Source organism: Myotis myotis, unplaced genomic scaffold, assembly GCF_014108235.1.
Source record: "Myotis myotis isolate mMyoMyo1 unplaced genomic scaffold, mMyoMyo1.p scaffold_m19_p_8, whole genome shotgun sequence".
Lineage (NCBI taxonomy): Eukaryota > Metazoa > Chordata > Mammalia > Chiroptera > Vespertilionidae > Myotis > Myotis myotis.
Genome location: NW_023416390.1, coordinates 56776200 through 56794933, shown reverse-complemented (window position 1 = coordinate 56794933; position 18734 = coordinate 56776200). Strand labels below are relative to the sequence as shown.

General features: G+C 39.0%; 1 protein-coding gene across 12 annotated transcripts in view; it reads left to right on the top strand.

Moving 5' to 3' along the window:
- The window catches only part of PKP4 (plakophilin 4), a 247690-nt gene that overhangs the window by 176827 nt on the left and 52129 nt on the right, over nucleotides 1–18734 (top strand). For 11 of the 12 annotated variants that reach the window (XM_036320375.1, XM_036320386.1, XM_036320376.1 and 8 more), the window contains 3 exons: nucleotides 8834–8965; nucleotides 9076–9266; nucleotides 11938–12490. In XM_036320375.1, the coding sequence (XP_036176268.1) occupies nucleotides 8834–8965; nucleotides 9076–9266; nucleotides 11938–12490 (876 nt within the window). The remainder of the gene's footprint in view (nucleotides 1–8833; nucleotides 8966–9075; nucleotides 9267–11937; nucleotides 12491–18734) is intronic. The other variant, XM_036320377.1, reaches the window with a different exon arrangement.

Sequence of the window (18734 nt, the reverse complement as noted above, 5' to 3'; positions counted from 1 at the left end):
ATAACTTCGGTTGATGGAATTGGAATATCTGGGCGTGCGACTCAGTCAGCAGTAGTTTCTAAGCCCTGACCCAAGGTGATTGCAGTGTGCAGCAAGGGCTGGGAACCATTGTTCTGGGAGAACAGTGGAGGGTGAACTTAAAATAGAAGGGTCAGACTGCCAGTACTTGAGTTGGCTGTTTAATCTTAACAACTGTAAAAGTGGAGATATGACATGATGTGAAATACTCAACATCATCCATAAACCACAAAAGTTTGACCTGAAAGCTTTGAGCTCTAACTTTCTGCTTACAGAACATATTAAAGTTAGAGGATGTATAAACGCCACCCTGAGAAACCCCTCGCACAAATTCTGAATGTGGAGCATCCTGTGTGAGTCCACTATGGTCCCTTCTGTGAGCCAAGAAAATGAAAAGAGGGGAATCTTTTTAGATTTAAGGGACTTAAGTAGCAGTCACTTTGAAATACAATCACTGAACCTCATTTCAGCCTGACCTAGTATAAGCCAACTGAAGAAAGACATTTCTGAAACATCAGGAAAATTTGGTCTGAACTTATAATGTAGCATTACGGAATAATTGTAGTTTTGTAAAGTCCTTGTTTTATAGAGTTACATATAGAAGTATTTAGAGTTTAGATGATCTGATGTGAGGGGTCTTATTTTAAAATTCTGTAACAGGAAAAGATAAATGAAACATTAAAATACGGCATTAATATTATAATCATTAAATCTGGGAAGAGGGTTAATTTTACCTTTCTCTCTACTTTTATATATCTGAAAACTTTAATTAAAAAAAGGGTTCAAAAATTGGGTGATGTGTTAAAGCCAGCAAACTGTACTCTGAAGTTTAGCCCTAACATAGAATGAGACCTGCTATGAGATATGACATGAGTTTCTCCGCTAATGGATGCTATTTAATTTGTGTTTCTGCATAGTTGGGATTTTGTTAAATGAATCCTTATAGAGCAAAATTCCCTTCCATGTGCTGGCCTCAGCCTTTCTGGTAGACTAGAACTCTATATTTATCACTGTGCCTATGCATGGATGGCAGCCATGAAATGGGTATACTAGCATTTTGCTTTCATCAACACCTTTGTGAATGTTTCTAAGCCATCTATAATAATTAAAGCATAATATGCTAATTAGATCAGACGTCCAAGGGAAGCCCGGGTCCCAGCAGCCAGGGGAAGGAAGGCCTACTCTTGCATGGATTTCATGCATTGGGTCTCTGGTTTATATATGATACACCAACACATTCCCAAAATGCTTACTATAAGTGAGTTAGTGCTTTGTAAAAATCAAATATCCAGTTTTAACTTTTAAAATTTCTCATGTTTAGTGATATGTGAAAAAATATTCTGTTAACCTATATAATAAAGAGGTAATATGCAAATTGGCCGTCACACCCTCACACAAGATGGCCAGCAGGGGAGGGTAGTTGTAGGCAATCAGGCCAGCAGGGGAGGACAGTTGGGGGTGACCAGGCCTGCAGAGGAGCAGGTAGGTGCCGATCAGGCTGGCAGGGGAGTGGTAAAGGGGTGATCAGGCAGGCAGGCGAGCTGTTGGAAGCCAGCAGTCCCGGATTGTGAGAGGGATGTCCAACTGTCAGTTTAGGTCCGATCCCTGTGGGGTCCCATATTGGAGAGGGTGCAGACTGGGCTGAGGGATGCTCCCCCACCCCGCCCCAATGCACATATTTCTTGCACTGGGCCTCCAGTCTAAAATAAAACCGAAATTATCAAGTCAGAAAGCTCTCCTTTTTTCATTACTGCCTTCTCAACACAGAGAGCCACACTTCCTCAGTTTAAAATTATTGCTTTGGGGAGTATCAGAAAGGCTACCATCTATTATTCCACATTTTATTCTTATGCCAGAGTTAGTTTGCATTTAGTTTGAGCTTAGTAATCTTTACTAAAAAAGATAATTCAGTAGAAAAGTATAGAGAAACCAGTTTCAGACAACCATTCATATATTTTGATGGTAAATATATATGCAGTTTTTAAAAGGTTTTTATTTAACAGAAGAAATCTATTTTGTGTTTCTCACTAAAAAATATTCCCATTTTTATATTTAACATATTTTTTCTAAAAGGAATAAAATGTGTCTTTGAAAAGATATTTTAGTGTGACTTTTCAGCACTTATTTCCATAGATCACCAACTTTTACATCATAGTGAATCAGTTATTTTTTTTCCAGCTGTCTCTATAGGAAGCGAGAGCCCCATGGCCTTTTATGAACACCACTTCTTGCACTCAGTATTGGACAGTCCATGTGTGATGCATTTTTTCATCTTTATATTTTTAAATTCCTTGTTTTTTAAGTTTTCCTCTTACAGATATGGAGTATAAAATTTTTATGGTTTGTGTGATACCTATATTTTAATTAGTACCCAGCTAAACATACTTAATATGACTATTTGTGGGAATTATTTTTTTTCCTAAAAATTATTTTTAATCATTTTGTATCTCTGAATATTTATGACCAGGAGATCTTCATGGTAATATATAAAACTAAACTACTACTCAGATTTTTCATTGTTAGGAAATCAAATCAAACACTTTATAACAGTTTTTACATAGACAAAGTTTGCTCAAACTATGAAATTGAACCCAAATAGCTGAGCTTTTTCAGTAGTAGATTAATTGATGTTTAAAGCAAGGTTTAAAGTGAACTTTACTAATGGTTTCTATTTTTTTAGGTTTCTCACACAACATTTTCTCCATGAGTGAAATATTTAGAGCCATGTCTTCATATTTAAGTGATGTTATAGGCTGGTATAAACCCAAGAACCTAGATATACTCAAGAGAACCAGACTAGGAATAGTTTCAGGAAACATGGTCTTTTGCCTGTTCTTGTATATCTTCACTTCCATTAAAACCTACCTTTTCAGGGATATTAGGTGTTTATAGTAGTTTATGTTTGAGCCAACAAACTCCAGGTATCTGTAATTTTCTTTTAAAAAAATATGTTTTTATTGATTTTTAGAGAGAGAGGAAGGAAGAGAGAGATAGGAACATCAATCGGCTGCCTCCTGCTGAAGATCAAGCCTGCAACTCAGGCATGTGCCCTGACCGGGAATTGAACCAGCAATCTCTTGGTGCATGGGTCAGTACTCAACCACTGAATACACTGGCCGGGCATATCTATAATATTCCTAAAGCATCAGTGCATGTCCATCTATATCTTGTATAGACCAAAAAATGTTCTTATGTTTTATGTTTCCATCAGCTTATTTACATTTTCACTCTGAAACAGTATTTTCCAATGATCTCATTTCCTCCAATGATAAGGTTACCTACTGTAGGTTACCTGAGTCTTATACATCAGAGAAGTTACAGAAGAGGAGTTTTTTTCAGGGCCATGTTCCACATCCCCTTTCATAATTTAGCAGAGAATTTTATACTTCTTAGCCATAGAAGGCACGGGAATATTTCTGCAGCTCTGTGGAAAGTAGACTCCTTCCTGGACCTATTGTCCTACAGAAAGTAAGAGTTCCATGGCCATACAGGGAGTTCCCCATACGACAAAATGTTTTGCTTGTAGGTTTTACAAAGTGTTTTCCCTCTGAGTATGATAGCTAAATTCGACTCATAGGCCAGAATTCAAGAAGAGTATCATTTGCCTTAATATTGCATACTGCTACCATCCCAAGAGTCCTGCCAAAACTCACACCACACGATCTTTTATGTAAGGCACATTTATAAACACCGAGCAACTCAGGACAGACACAAACAATGAGAATCTCACATAAGGTCACAGTATCCGGACTGTGAAAGACTAGTTACAGGTTTGTATATACTACAAATCTCCTTACTGATCTCTATGTTCCTGTTGCCATGGTGATTTTACACACAGTACAGACCACCATCACTTTATGGAGCATGAACAGTAAGACATAGATTAACAAAGCAGAGGCATTTTAATAATTTGAAGTTCTTCAGAGAGACCTTGGGCTTTTTACTGAGCATATTTTTATTCAATTTTGGTATATATTTGGGAGGTACATCACAGAAAAGATAAAATAATTTGCTTTGTATTTCATCTTTTTCTGTTAACTTAATGGAGTAGATAATATACCAAATTTTCTTGTACCTACAGCATTATTGTTCCTTATCCAGTAATATATTTTTAGCTGCAACCTTCTACTTTTTCTTTTTTGTGTAAAAAATTGGGGCACTCAGATGAAATATAACAGGCAAGAAGGAACGTGCTTCCAATGATCTTCCAGTCTTAAACAGATGGAGATTATTTCATTCTACCTTGAAGCTTGTTCAAGTTCTATATTTTTAGATATGCATTTTCTTGGAAGATGCTAATTTGATGTTTGAAAATGCCCCATAGTATATTTCTGGTGTCTCAAAAAACATGTTTGTGATTTTCTTAAAAAGGGAACCACATGTTCTTTAGTACACAGATTAAAGAAGTAGCATTCATATTCTGTTTGTCATTTTTACTTATAAAAATATCTCTTGATTTCATGTTCTGATTGTGCTGTATCACAACATGCCAACTATTTAATTATAGTCTACAGCACCAATCTTGAAGTGATTAACCCCATCATATCTGCAGTCTCTCGGGTAAATTTGACTAGTGTCTTCTTCCATTCCACACAGCAAATGCTGTGAAAAGACATTCCTTTTAAAGTAAGATTGCACAAATAACGCATCATTAATAATTGTGAACCTTACCATACTGCAAAGAGCATTTTATTCAGTAATGAGTAAATGGGTCTTCTGTTTATCTGAGGGAGGCTGACTGTGTACATATATTTAGATGTGTGTGTAGAATTTGTGAATTACAAGTTTTTAAAGAAGCAGTAAATAGTAGTAAAACTAATTTGAAAACAACTTAGTTTTAATGATGGAGAAGATACATCAGTATCTTTTTGTCTTTGCAGATACACATTATCATTGGGCCGGCTCCATTATAAAAGTAGAAAAATGACCAAAGACCATTCATGTATAGAATTGGGTGGTTTTATAGTTCATATTGAGTAAATCTCTTAAATCAACTTTTTAAAACTTATAACTTTTCCATTTACTCATAGATAAAGGAAAAAACCTATGACCTGTTCTGCAAGCCCAGCTATTTAAATCTTCCAGTTGGATTTAGGGAACGTGGGAATCTAGTAATTTAGTGTCCCTGTTAGCTACTAGTGTCCTTTCTATATATTTTTTCTGAGGCATTTTTATTAGTGTAGAATCATGAATGTCACAATCATGAATGTCACAATTTGTGCTTACTCTATGATTATTTTAAATGGCTTCTCTTAAAGAAGAGCTTAAATGAACACAATTGCTTGTCATGCGGTTTTTGAGAAAATTTCCCATTGTATGAAGAAACACATTTTTAGGGTACCTCTTTCTCTTTCTGTATTTAAATAATAACTTCCAATAGTTTAAAAATAAAAGGTGGAGGCATACACAAATTAATGGTTTCTGTTTCCCATGGTGATAATTTTTAGGTGCTGACAATGCATGCCACCTAGTGTTCCCAAGCCAAAGCTTTGATGTATTGGTTTTCCAGGTTTTATCTTTTACTAAAGATGAAGCTCAGAACTAACTAAACATTGTTTTCTTTTAAAAATGCAATATATTTTATTCATGTATGAGAAGTCTTAAAGCCACCACAGTGGTACTTCCCTATCCATACTTTGTTGCTGTTTCGTATTTTATTTTCCAGTGTCACATTCCTGGACAAAACAAAGGTGAACTGCTCATAGCTCTGATTTTAGCCACCTCTTCTATAGCTCTTCCCAGGCACTCCAAGTCTTTGCAAAAGTTTTCTAGCCTAACAGACTGTATTTTACATAATCCTATATAATAAAACCCTAATATGCAAATCAACCAAACAGGGGAATGACCGGTCACTATGACATGCACTGACCACCAGGGGCCAGACAACGCAGGAGCTGCCCCAGGTCAGGGGCAGTTCCTGTGTTGAGTGTCTGCCTCCCCCCCCCCCCCCCCCCCCCCCCCAGCCAAGAGAGAGGCGACTGGCAGCGGAGGCAAGGGCCCGCTGACAAGCACCCTGCCAGTCACCTACTGCAGAGGGGTGTGACCAGCAGCGGTGGTTGTGGGGGGGATAGGGCCGGCCAGCAGGTGGCGCCAGGTCGCCAGCCAAGGCGCGTACCAGTGGGAGGCCCCCCCCCCCCCCCCCCCCCCCCCCATTTCCCTGACTGCCAGTCGCCCCACAAATGGCCCTGATCTCCGGCCAGGCCTAAGGAACCTACCCTATATATTGGGAACAGTCTCTTAGATTTAAAAATGAAAACCTGGCAAGGCTACTCTAACACTGAAAAAACAGGATGATGCAGCTATGATATGCATGGACTCTGCCTTGCACATTTTGTGGTCAGCCCTGATTCTGACACTTATAACTGTGTGACAAATCCAATTACTTAACTTCTCTCTGCTTCAATTTTTCCACCCATAAGATGGGGAAAATGGTACTACTGCCTCTTATAATCAGGGCAAAAAATGTAGCTGCCCATACAACAGCAAGATGCCTTTCACCTGTATGAAAAGTATGGTCACTGGTACATGCAGCATCCTGGATTGTGAGAGGGATGTCCAACTGCTGGTTTAGGCCCAACATCCCCTGAGGGGTCCTGGATTGCGAGAGGACACAGGCCAGCCTGAGGACTCCCCCCACCCCCTTCACAAATTTTGTACACCAGGCCTCTAGTCCTTAATAAAACTCCTTCAAGAATTGCTGAATAAGAATTTTTAGAACTCCGGAATTTCACGCAGAAGACTTACGAATGAAGCAATAACTCTATCAGCCTGATAGATACTTAGATCATGTTTCAACATGTACCGGGGAAACCATATACACTCTGTAATTTTTATTGAAATACCAAACTTCAGAACTGACACAATTCAGAACTGACACAATTCAGAACTGACACAATTCTACCACCTAAAGTATACTGTCAAATAATAAATCAAGAAGTAGGTAGTTAAAAACCTATATTAAAAATGTCAGCAAATCTTTCCTGAGGCTAGGAAACAAAGCCTTGAATTGAATTTGACATCAAGTTGAAGGGTTAGAATGTAGTGGGATTCCCCAGTTTCCCTTGTACCTTCAAAACCAGCCTGATCAGCACTGCCTAAAAGTTTTACTTCCCTTCACATAGACAAACTTTATTGAGGACAGTAAAATAAAGCCATAGCATGATGCCAGGCGTAAATCAGCACTCAGAACTGCTATTCTTGTTGGGAGTTTGTTCAATAAATATTCACTGGGCACTACCGAGTGTTATGCACCTATCCTTGGCACCAAGGAAGCAATTAGGAAACAGTATACAGGCCAGAGTTCCTGCCCACATTGAGCTTATATTCTAGTGGAGAGGGGTAGAAGGGACAAACTGACCTGTGATAAGTGGATACTGCTTAGATCAGTGATGGTGAACCTTTTGAGCTCGGCGTGTCAGCATTTTGAAAAACCCTAACTTAACTCTGGTGCCGTGTCACATACAGAAATTTTTTGATATTTGCAACCATAGTAAAACAAAGATTTATATTTTTGATATGTATTTTATATATTTAAATGCCATTTAACAAAGAAAAATCAACCAAAAAAATGAGTTTGCATGTCACCTCTGACATGTGTGTCATAGGTTCGCCATCACTGGCTTAGATCTTCCTTTAGGAAATTTTTCCTAAGCTGCTTTGGCATTCATTCATTCATTCATTCCCTCTCCCTCTTTCTTTTCCTCTCCCTCACACATACACGTGCCCTATCTTCTCTCATAACTACATTACTAGGGCCTGGCATATAATAGGCTCTTAATAAGTAAAGGAAGAAAGTCAGAAAGGAAAGAGAAATGAAGGCATTGAAATCCTTACAATTGTTTATGGAGCTCAGTATGTGATACAAGATTTAATTCAAATCTTTGAAGTGAGAGTGAAGCAGTATTTCTGAAAAAAGAATGTTTGTTAGCAACATGATGATGAAATTTGAGGAAAGAAAGACTTAAGATAATCACAACATGGGCAAGTGTATTTTGAAGATACTAGAGAAAATAGGACATATGTAAATAAAATTGGGAAAAGGCAATATAATCTACATCACCTAAATTTACAGCATAAAAAAATAAAGAAATTGAAATAGGGGGAAAGGAGATACATTGTTCTGTTTTTAAGTTCAAGATGGAAGAATGGTACAGTTGACAGTAAAACAAGATAATGGGAGGACTAGATTTGACCAAAGGAGACAATATCAGGTTAGATTTGTCTATATTCATTTGGAAAAAGACTAAAAGAATAAAAAAGCAAGTGGTTAAGAAATTAAAGTCTTTCTTTGCAACTCTGAAGAGAGTAAAGTTTTCATTATTTTGTAATTGAAAACTATACAGCTTTCCATTGATTTTAGATGTTATAAAATATGATATGAAATGCTAACCCTGTCTTCAGAAGTTTCATTACCAAGCAATAATATGAATACTATATGAGTTTAAGTTCAGAAGTTTCCATTATGGAAGGTCTTTTCGAGTTCTTAGCCACCACTATCACGCAGAGTCTGTGAATCCTCTTGGAGGAAGTCACCGGAGAGGTGAGTTTTCCAAGGGAGAACATTTATTTAATATATTGTATAAATTAACTTGAGGCTGGTAATCAAAATGAACATGACATTTAGCAAAATATATTAATAAAGTGAGTATATGAAACTCTTGTAGAAAAAAGGCAAATGATTCTACAGTTAAGGTAGAAATAGTCTTGTATTAATGTAAAGGTTATAATACATAACTGATAAATAACTGAACCTTTGTAGTAAGTTTTTATGTAAGATTGTCCTTAGATTTAGCTAATTAAACTTGTCTTCTTACAGATGTGCCAAACCCTGGTGTAAACAAGCCTAGAGCTTCTGACACTGTCCATCCCAACAACTATCTCATCAGGACAGATCCAGAGCCAGGCGCCCTCTATTCACCAGAGCAGACATCTCTCCATGAAAGTGAGGGTCTGTTGTATTATCTTTTCACTATTAGATTTTCTTTTAATATTTTCTTTTTGAATATGAGCCTCAGAAGTGTAAAATAAAGGTATTTCCTGCTGGTTTCATTCCTACAGGATCATTGGGTAACTCAAGAAGTTCAACGCAGATGAATTCTTATTCCGACAGTGGATACCAGGAAACAGGAAGTTTCCACAACAGCCAGAACTTGAGTAAGGCAGACAATAGACCATCGCACTCATTCATAGCATCCACTAATAACCATTTGGTGAGGCATTCAAGAGCTGAAGGACAAACTCTGGTTCAGGTAAACCAAACACATCAAGATCCTTATAAAGAAATACCCTCCTAATTAGAATATCTGTTATAAGTATTTTTAAAAAGTAAAACTAATATGTACAATTTTGAATTTATAGAAAGGATAAAATAGTGAATACATTTTACGTTGCGCAAGTCTATGGTGTTAAGAAATTTTTAGGCATGAAACCTAAAAATATATTAATTGTTTAAATGAGCTCCTGTTAATGAATTCTGATAAATTCCAGACACAGAAGAGTAATTATTTTAAAAGAAGCAAGTTTAGCATGAGGGGAGTGAGAGAGAACTGTGTGGAAAAGATGAGCTAAAGTGTGTTCCGGAGCCCTAGCAGGCAGAGCACTGGTTCTACACCTGCATGTGGAGTGACCTATTCCAACCAAAGGTTTTGCTTTCATCATTGGAATTGCTCCCTGAGAACACATGTCTTTCCTTTGCTAGCATATAGATATTTCTGCCTGCAGAAGCATGACCGTTCTCTTAAGGGTTTTCTAACTTGATAATCAAAAAAATAATAATATTGCTTATATGTTTATAAAACTTCTTAGGTCCTGGCTCGTTGCCACTTTATTCACTTCAGTCCACCAGCATATTCCAGAATTAATAGAAGCGGTAGGAGTTCTGAGTGTCAGGAATCAGTGAGGGTAACTGTCTGTCCAAGTACCTTAGTGATTTCTCTGAACCCGAAACATGGTAAGATGATCAAGCAAGTTAGGCGAACACTAACCTTCCCCTAATGCAGTATAGGAACCCCTGAAAGTACCACAGAAGTCAGCCAGGGTTCCCAGTGCCAGGGGAGAAACAATAGGACTTGGGCTCAACGATCTAGGGGAAAATTTTAAGAAATGAGAAACATTTCTATATTAAAAAAAATACAAATACAGTGCATCAAATTTGAAGCTAAAACAAAAAACCTTGTATTGCCTGAAGCAATCTACTTCAAGCTACACCCCCAGTCCTCAGATTATACTCCTTTGCTGTTAGGAATGCTTTGAGGAAAAAGTTTGAGAAACTTTGGACTAAATGCTTCCAGGAGTTCATATCTGAGGTGAATTTCTGTCAGCAGATCTGAAGTCACACTTTTTAATAATAATCTTAACTACAGAATTGTCTATTTTTTCCCTCTAAAAGTGGTCATGTTACCTCTTTTATTTTAATTATAATAAGTTTATTTTGTTTCTAGAGCGAAAGAATTAAGTTGCAAGGGGGTGAACTTAATTTACATATAGTCTGGACAATATATTTTTTAGCTATTTGGGTCAAGTATCATCCCATTTTGGTAGTAAAAAGTTCGTATGTGGGATTTTCTTATTTTTAGCACTATTAAACCCAAAGCGCAGATTTTAATTTTCCAGCTGTTTGCTAATTTTTAACCCCCTTTTTCTTGCCTGTTGTTTATTAACAATTCTCTTCCCTCCTCAGATCCTCTACTCTCCATGGCTATTGCCTTTCCTGAATTGAGCTTGAGCATGAGGTCTCAGAGCAGGTGTTTCAGCCAGCCCAGTAGCTGTGACACCTGGAGACTAGTCATGCTTTCTCTTAGGACATCTAGGAGTGTACAAAGTCCTGTCTTATCCCTGTCTCCTTCCGTTATTGCCCAATTAAAAGTGACAGGGTAATGGCAATCACTTAGGAGATACAGAGCGAGTGCCGGGTCCTGGGCTTGTAACCAGTGTCCTAGTGTCTGTTTCCCCTGCCTGTTCCCCTTAGGCCCATTCCCCAGTCCAGCCCATATTCTTCATTGTTGCACTGCTTTGAGAAAGGGATCTGAGACCCAATGTTTGTGGGAGTCTACAGATTCACAGAAGGACCAGTCTTGGCAGAAATGTTTTTCATTTCTCATTCTGGTCTTTCCCAGCCGGCTAGGCCAGGAACCCAGCAGAGACTTTGGCATTCCTTCAGTGGGAACAGATTTTTGGGGGGTACCTTTGTGTGTATCTCTTTAAAGCCACCAGCTAAAGATAAGAGCTCATAGATTAAAGGAGGTAAAAGAATTGGCTGAAATCCCTAGAGGCCACACTAGAGCTAAAAGAAGAGACACATTTGGCTCAGCACCTGTGCAAACAGGCTGTCCCTGGGGAGTTAATTCATGGGAGAGGGTGGACCCCAGGCGCTGTCCAAACATTCATTTATTCTGCATTGAGAGAACACATTCCTTTTGTTAATGGGGCCAATCCATAAAGACTAAACAATTATAGATGCTCCTCTAGCTACATTACTTGAATGAATCCAAATTTTTTGTTGTTGTACAGAAATACATCATATTGGCCAAAATTTGACTCTCGGGGAACAGAATACGTACATTGCTCCAGTAACGTCATACTTGCAATACAGTGTGTTATGTGTTTTGGAAATGCATAGACAAGAGGGCAAAAATGTAAAGACAGAAAAAAAAAAAGGGATATTAAATGACTTTAGGTCTCTCTTTATTGTTTGAATTTAGTTTTCTGAAGGGGGAAAGCTAGAGATTCTGCCACCAAAAAAAGGTAGAGTAAGAAAAACACAATAAGGAAATATTAAGATCCAGCTCTAAAGCATAAAAAGGAAAAGAAGCTTAGATGCCTAAAATAATCATGTTGTCGTGAGCTATATGCATTTGTTTCTGTGATGACAATGGACACAAAACCTTGGATAAACCCATTCTCTTTTTTCCCCTTTATCAGCCATCAGTAGCCAATCGGGCCATGAGAAGAGTTAGTTCAGTACCATCTAGAGCACAGTCTCCTTCTTATGTTATCAGCACAGGCGTGTCTCCTTCAAGGGGGTCACTGAGAACTTCTCTGGGTAGTGGATTTGGCTCTCCATCAGTGACCGACTCCCGACCACTGAACCCCAGTGTGTATTCCTCCACCACATTACCTGCTCAGCGGGCAGCATCTCCGTACTCTGCACAGAGACCCGCCTCCCCAGCAGCTGTGCGGAGGATTGGGTCAGTCACCTCGCGGCAGACCTCCAATCCCAACGGACCAACCCCTCAGTACCAAACCACTGTCAGAGTCGGGTCCCCACTGACCCTGACGGATGCACAGACTCGAGTAGCTTCCCCATCCCAAGGCCAGGTGGGGTCGTCGTCCCCCAAACGCTCAGGGATGACCGCCGTACCACAACATCTGGGACCTTCACTGCAAAGGACTGTTCACGACATGGAGCAATTTGGACAGCAGCAGTATGACATTTATGAGAGGATGGTTCCACCTCGGCCAGACAGCCTGACAGGTGAGTACAGGTGACAGCACTCCATAAAGTCCTGTGAGAACATCTGTGCAATTTCCTCTAAAATAGAGCGTGACAACATGGGAAGCTTGTGTGCTCTTCTCAAAATGTATACTGCAGACTTCAGGCTGACCGATCTTTCGAACTCTATAGTTCACATCACCTAACCTCTTCTGCAGTGAATAAACTTTTTTCTCTCACAGTATTAGGATATAAAGGTAATTTTGCATTTTAGAAGAATGGTTGGGATTCTACACTATTTGTTAGTATATTTACTTAATGAAAGGTTTTTTTACCACATAGGCCTACCCATATCCAAACCCAAGTTATGTTAAAAGGTAGTATCAAAATATCAGTTTAAATATTAATATTTTGAAAAAATGCTTTCATAGTATAGGTTAGAATATGGATTTTCTCACCAACTGCTTTGATTTTAGCATCCCAATGGGAAAAACACAAAGTTATTATGAATTGGCTTTAAATACCACTTAGATTAAATCAGAAAGACAGCAGCCAGCTTCCTGATGTTACAGCCATTTCCTTCAGGCTGTCTTCATGGAGGGCTTCCCAAACAATATGTAGTGATGGTTTTTTATAAAATGAAACTTATCTTCTGCTAGTATTTTAAATTACATTTTTTAAATAATACATACACAATGGTAAAAAAATATTGAAACTACAAAAAAATAATACGTGAGAAGGGAAAGTCTCAAGCTTCTCTTTGTCCCGATGCAGTCCCACTCACCACTTCATGTACCTTCCGGAATGTTTACTTGTATATATAAATATATACATTATATACAAATGTGCATATATTGTGCTTTTATACTGATGGGATTCTATAATATGTATCTTCTTTTTAAAATATATTTTTATTGATTTCAGAGAAGAAGGGAGAGGGGGAGAGAGAGAGAAACATCAATGATGAGAGAGAATCATTGATTGGCTGCCTCCTGCACGCTCCCTACTGGGGATCGAGCCCGCAGCGTGGGCATGTGTCCTTGATTGGAATCGAGCCCGGGACCCTTCAGTCCGCAGGCCAGCACTCTATCTACTAAGCCAAACCAACTAGGGCTCTTCTTTTTTTAATATGTCTGAGAGCTTACTTCATTCTCTCGGTGGGTGCCTAGGACCTCATTTTTATAGAGGTATTATAATTTATTTAATCACTTCCCTATTAATAGACATTTAGTTTGTTTTCATTTGGGGCTATTGGAGACAACAGTGCCCAATACATATATTGTTCTTCCTGCATATTTACACATAGATACTAAGATAGCTATGGGATCCACTTCATGACATAGAATTGCTGCATCAAACTGCATATTGGTTCTTAAGGATGTATTGTCAGATTACCCTCCAGGAAGGTGGCACAGATTTAAATGTCCACTACTAGTCTGAGTGTGCCTGTGTCCACTGTCCCTTCGCTAGCACAAAATGTTTCATTTTTGCCAATGTAGTAGGCAAAACTGTGCTTTATTGTTGTAAATGGCCTTACTGAGTTATGCCAAAGGAGGAAGATTTCATGTTTATCAGCCATCTTATTTCGTTTTTGCAAACCATAAGTTCAGGTCTTTTGCCTATTTTTATAAGGTGTAAAGCTTTTTATACTTGAAATAAGTTAGTCCCTTATAAGTTCTTCTTAATTATTTCCCCCATTTTCTAATCTGTCTTTTGACTTTGTTTTTAGTATTTCTTAGTTACAGAAGTTTCTTTTTAATTCTTACCCAAGGATATGTTTTTATTGATTTTAAAGAGAGAGGGATTGGGGGGAGGGGGAGAGAGAGAGAGAGAGAGAGAGAGAGAGAGAGAGAGAGAGAGAGAGAGAAACATACATTGATGTAAGAGAGAAACATTCATCGGTTGCCTCCGGTACACACCGCAACCTGGAATTGAACCCGCAATCTACTGTGCTGGGCTTGCCTCTGCCCGAGTGTGAGTGATGTTTTGAGTCTCAGTGAATCAAGAGTGTTTGTAGCTCTACTGAGTGGTACACAAGATGGCACTTCAGCCAACTGAGCAACCTGGCCAGGGCTTCATAGAATTTTTTAATATTTTTGTGTAGTAAAATTAATATGTTTTCCTTATGGCCTCTGGGAAAGGTAAATCCTTTTTGAGATTTTCTAATTGAATAATTTTTCATGAAGAATTAATATTGAACTTGATTTTGATCTTGAATAAATTCCTAGTGGAAAAACCACCTCTCTTCACTCAGCCATCAGAGAGGTATACCAGGCTTAGATATTTCCTGGCGTGCCTCTGAAAAGTATACAGCACCGTGAGGTAGGACTCATTTGTGAAATCCTATCTCCCAAGGTAACCTTAAAAGATACATAGTTCTGAAGATTTCTGTCTTCCTCCCTGTGTATGTCTAGAATGGCTGCGCAGTAATCTGTGAAGAGTGAAGTGGAAACCCAGGAAAGGAATGAGCACATAAACACTGGCACCTTGTTAACCCTGTGGTTTACAGATGAAATTACTTTATCTTTCAGTCGGGGAAAATTATACCTAGCCTAGCACAGAGTTTTTCCTAGAATGCTACCATCTTCAGAAGAAGCAAAGGGTTTCCTTGAAAATGTTTCCCATCATCTATCTGCCCACTTATTCTGAATATGGATTCTATTTTATGAATTCCCTTTTTTATTCTTACTTCAGAGAATGATGTCATTATATTTGCTATGGTTCTTGATTTCAAAGAAGTAATAATCTGCTAATTAATACGCCTGAAGCAATCCTATATTATAAAGCGGTAATATGCAAATTGACTGCCACACCATCACAAGATGGCAGCTCCCACGGGGGGTGGGGGGGCCACGGGGCTGGCCACTCTGTGCACCTGCCGCCGGAGTCCCCTCAACCCCGCCGGGGCCTCGGGGCCTCCTGAACCCCCCACTGACTGAGGCAGGCAAGCAGGGCCGGCTGAGGCGCAGGCAAGCCTCGGATGGCGGCTGCCCAGCCGCCCAGGCTCAGATAACCAGGGCCAGCCAAGGCTTGCACTGCTGGCAGTGGCAACAGCAGAGGTGTGATGGGGGCGTCGCCTTCCCCTGGATCGCCTCCCGCCCCTGAGGGCTCCCGTACTGTGAGAGGGGGCAGGCCAGGCTGAGGGATCGCCCCCTCCAGTGCATGAATTTTCATGCACCAGGCCTCTAGTATTTTATAATGGACTCAGACACTTGGGTATTTGCTGATCATAATATAAATGATGATGTAATGTGTGTATAAATTAATTCCTACAACAACAAAAAATGTCTGTCCTGAAATATCCATGTTGGTGTAATCATCACATGCCAAGAAAAGTTGAAAGAATAATACAAAGAATTCATATTTGGGAGATAAATATGTGTTTATTTCCAATGTCTTAAACATAAAAGTTTTAAATCACAGGCAATATATCATTGTAACAGGTAAAGTAATATGTATTTCTGGAATTGCAAATAGAAACTATTGGAAAGAAAAGTATGTTGTGGAAGATCAGTGTTTTCTGTTAGGATAGGGAGATAAAAATTACTCAGTGGAAATACTTCCGGAACAATTATTTCTATTAGCAGTTATAGAACATAATTAGTTGTCTTTCATTTTAAAAGGTAGTGAATTAAGTGGGTTCCTAAACATAATTATTTAACTTAATCTATAGAGGCCATATAATTTTGTATTTTTAAAATGTTAATATATAGGACCCTGTGTTTTACTTTTTCTCATGAATGAGCAAATAAACAAAATAGTAACAGTCACTGTTATGTTATTCTCAAAGATTTATAATATCAAGAAAGTACTACGTCTCACTATAAGTCTTTTATTTCACATTATAGTCTGTCACATGGTAGTTTCATCTCACTAGTAGTCCTGTAAGTGAATATTTACTGGATACTTTTCATTGTGCTAAGTCAGCTCATTTTGTCACCTTTCCCATGAAATTATAGTAAATATTTACAGTATTTTCATGTTGTATGGATTCCAGCAGTGCATGCAGCCAGATCCTCCCACCATCCTTCCTTCCTATATAATAAAAGGCTAATATGCAAGTTGTCCCCTCAACCAGGAATTTGACCAGGAGTTTGACCAGGAGACGGGGCCAGCCAGCCAACTGCCTGCGGCCCTCCCCCCAGCTGGCCCTGCTCACAGTTGCCCCCTTACCCGATCAGGGGTGTGGCCAGATGGCCAACTGGTCACAGCCCCTCCCCCCGATTAGTCCCGATTGGGGGGGGCCGGCTGGACCCCACCTGTGCACAAATTCGTGCACCAGGCCTAGTCTATAATAATAAAAGCATATATGCTAATTAGACCAGACATCCTTCCTTCAGGACAAAGCCACTGCAGTGGGCAGGGCTGAGGCAGAGGCCCCAGGCCACAGTGGTGGCAGTGCTGGGTGTGGCGGAGGCGGCAGCAGGCAGGGGCCAGGTCCAAGGCCACGAATTATGTGCATCAGGCCTCTGGTGAGAATATAATTGTTCTAATAATGGTGCAGAATGCTTTGTTCTTATCTCAAAGCACCATGGTTGGTGGGGCCACCACCAGTGCCAGGCTTGCCTCTGCCCAAGTGTGAGTGATGTTCTGAGTCTCGGTGAATCAAGAGTGTTTGTGGCTATACTGAGTGTTAACATTGCACCTCGTATTGATAAGATTACCAAGGACTAGCTATATTGACCTGCCTGCTTTGTGTCACCATTAACAAAAAAACAGAGCCTGCCCTTTTGTTCAAAACACTCCTGAGCTCCATAAAGAAAAGGAGCTTGTACTCTGCTGAAAGAATGAGAAATCTGCCAATAATAAAAAGCTGAGAACCTCAGGTGAGACCTTTCAAGTAACAATCCTAATATCATCTCTAGAATTACAGCGGCTTCTATGGAGCCCTGGAGGCTAACCTTGCTCTTGCTCTTTCACTTTATGTTTGCAGAAGGCTCTGTGGAGTTCAGGGTTGCTCACACCACTTCTCATTGGCCCTTGAGGGATAGCATTTCCAGTGCAGAGTATGCAGTGAGAGACCACTGACCTGGGTTCCTCGCAGCCCTACCAGGAAGTACCTCTGATGGAGATAAATCATATATTTCCTGTGGGGCTCTCATTTTCCTTGGTTTTGAAATGAGAAGGTTTGGCTGAATAATCCCCCAATTACAGGATTGTTTAAACCTTTGATCTTCATTTTAGCAAGTGAGGACTCAATAGTTAAAACCCAGATTGATGCATTTGGTTCCTTCCCATGTCACTTTGCTCTTCAGGGTAGGTAATAATCATTCATTTTAGAAGTTTTATGTATTAACTTTCTTGCTACTCCTCAGTAAGCAACATATAATATCACTCACACTCAAGCCCATTTGCTTTTAGTTGTGTATGATTAACTGAGATGTTAATAGGATGGGAATGAAGCTGTCTTTTTATAATTAGTTACTGTGTTAATTATTTGCAGCCTTTTTAAAAGCAAATATATGACTGACTTCAGATATATTTGTGCTTTCCCTTGCTCATATTTGGATAAAACTGTAGTTGGTATTCTAAGCAAGTGGCAGATTTTACTTCCTCATGATCATGAATCAAAAACTTCTGAGCAGGATAGTATAGGATATACTAATACACTTTTATTCAGAAAATAAAATGTTTGGGTTTGAAATCTACTTTTTTATCATGAGTCCCATGCGTAAACAGTAGTCATTAGCAACTTGAATGAAAGAATATTTCAAATGATTTAATATTCATGTACTAACTTTGTACTTTTTCTTTACGCTGGAAAGGCGGTAAACAAGAATCTGGTATGTGGGTTTTTATGAAAACAACTGTTGATGTTTTTTAAGAAAAAAGAAAAACTGCATTGATAATAAATAATAAAGTAATACTTGATAGTACTTAATAAGTGTTACTAATTCACTGGTAATATTCCAAATATTGTAAGGTAAAATTCTGTTTTCCTGTAAAAATCATGAGTGAATTAATTGAGAGACATATTTCAAAACAGTTCTTGACCATCAGCCTTCACTAAGCACTACTAGGTAGGTGTTGTCTTAGGAGTTGGGGTTTAAGGAGGCATGGGACATGGTGAGCCCTGCCCCCAAGGAGCTGATTGCCCACTTAGTAAGACAGGGTAATTCTGCAGGGCAGGAAAAGAGACTGAACCACCGTTTGTATGTTTTTAACAATGGAAATCGTATAATGGTAGAAGAGGACATTCTCTTTTTGGTCATCATGATAAGATAGCTTACAATTGGGAGAATAAATTTCAGACTATCAAACCAATTAGTAATTCCTTATTACTTTT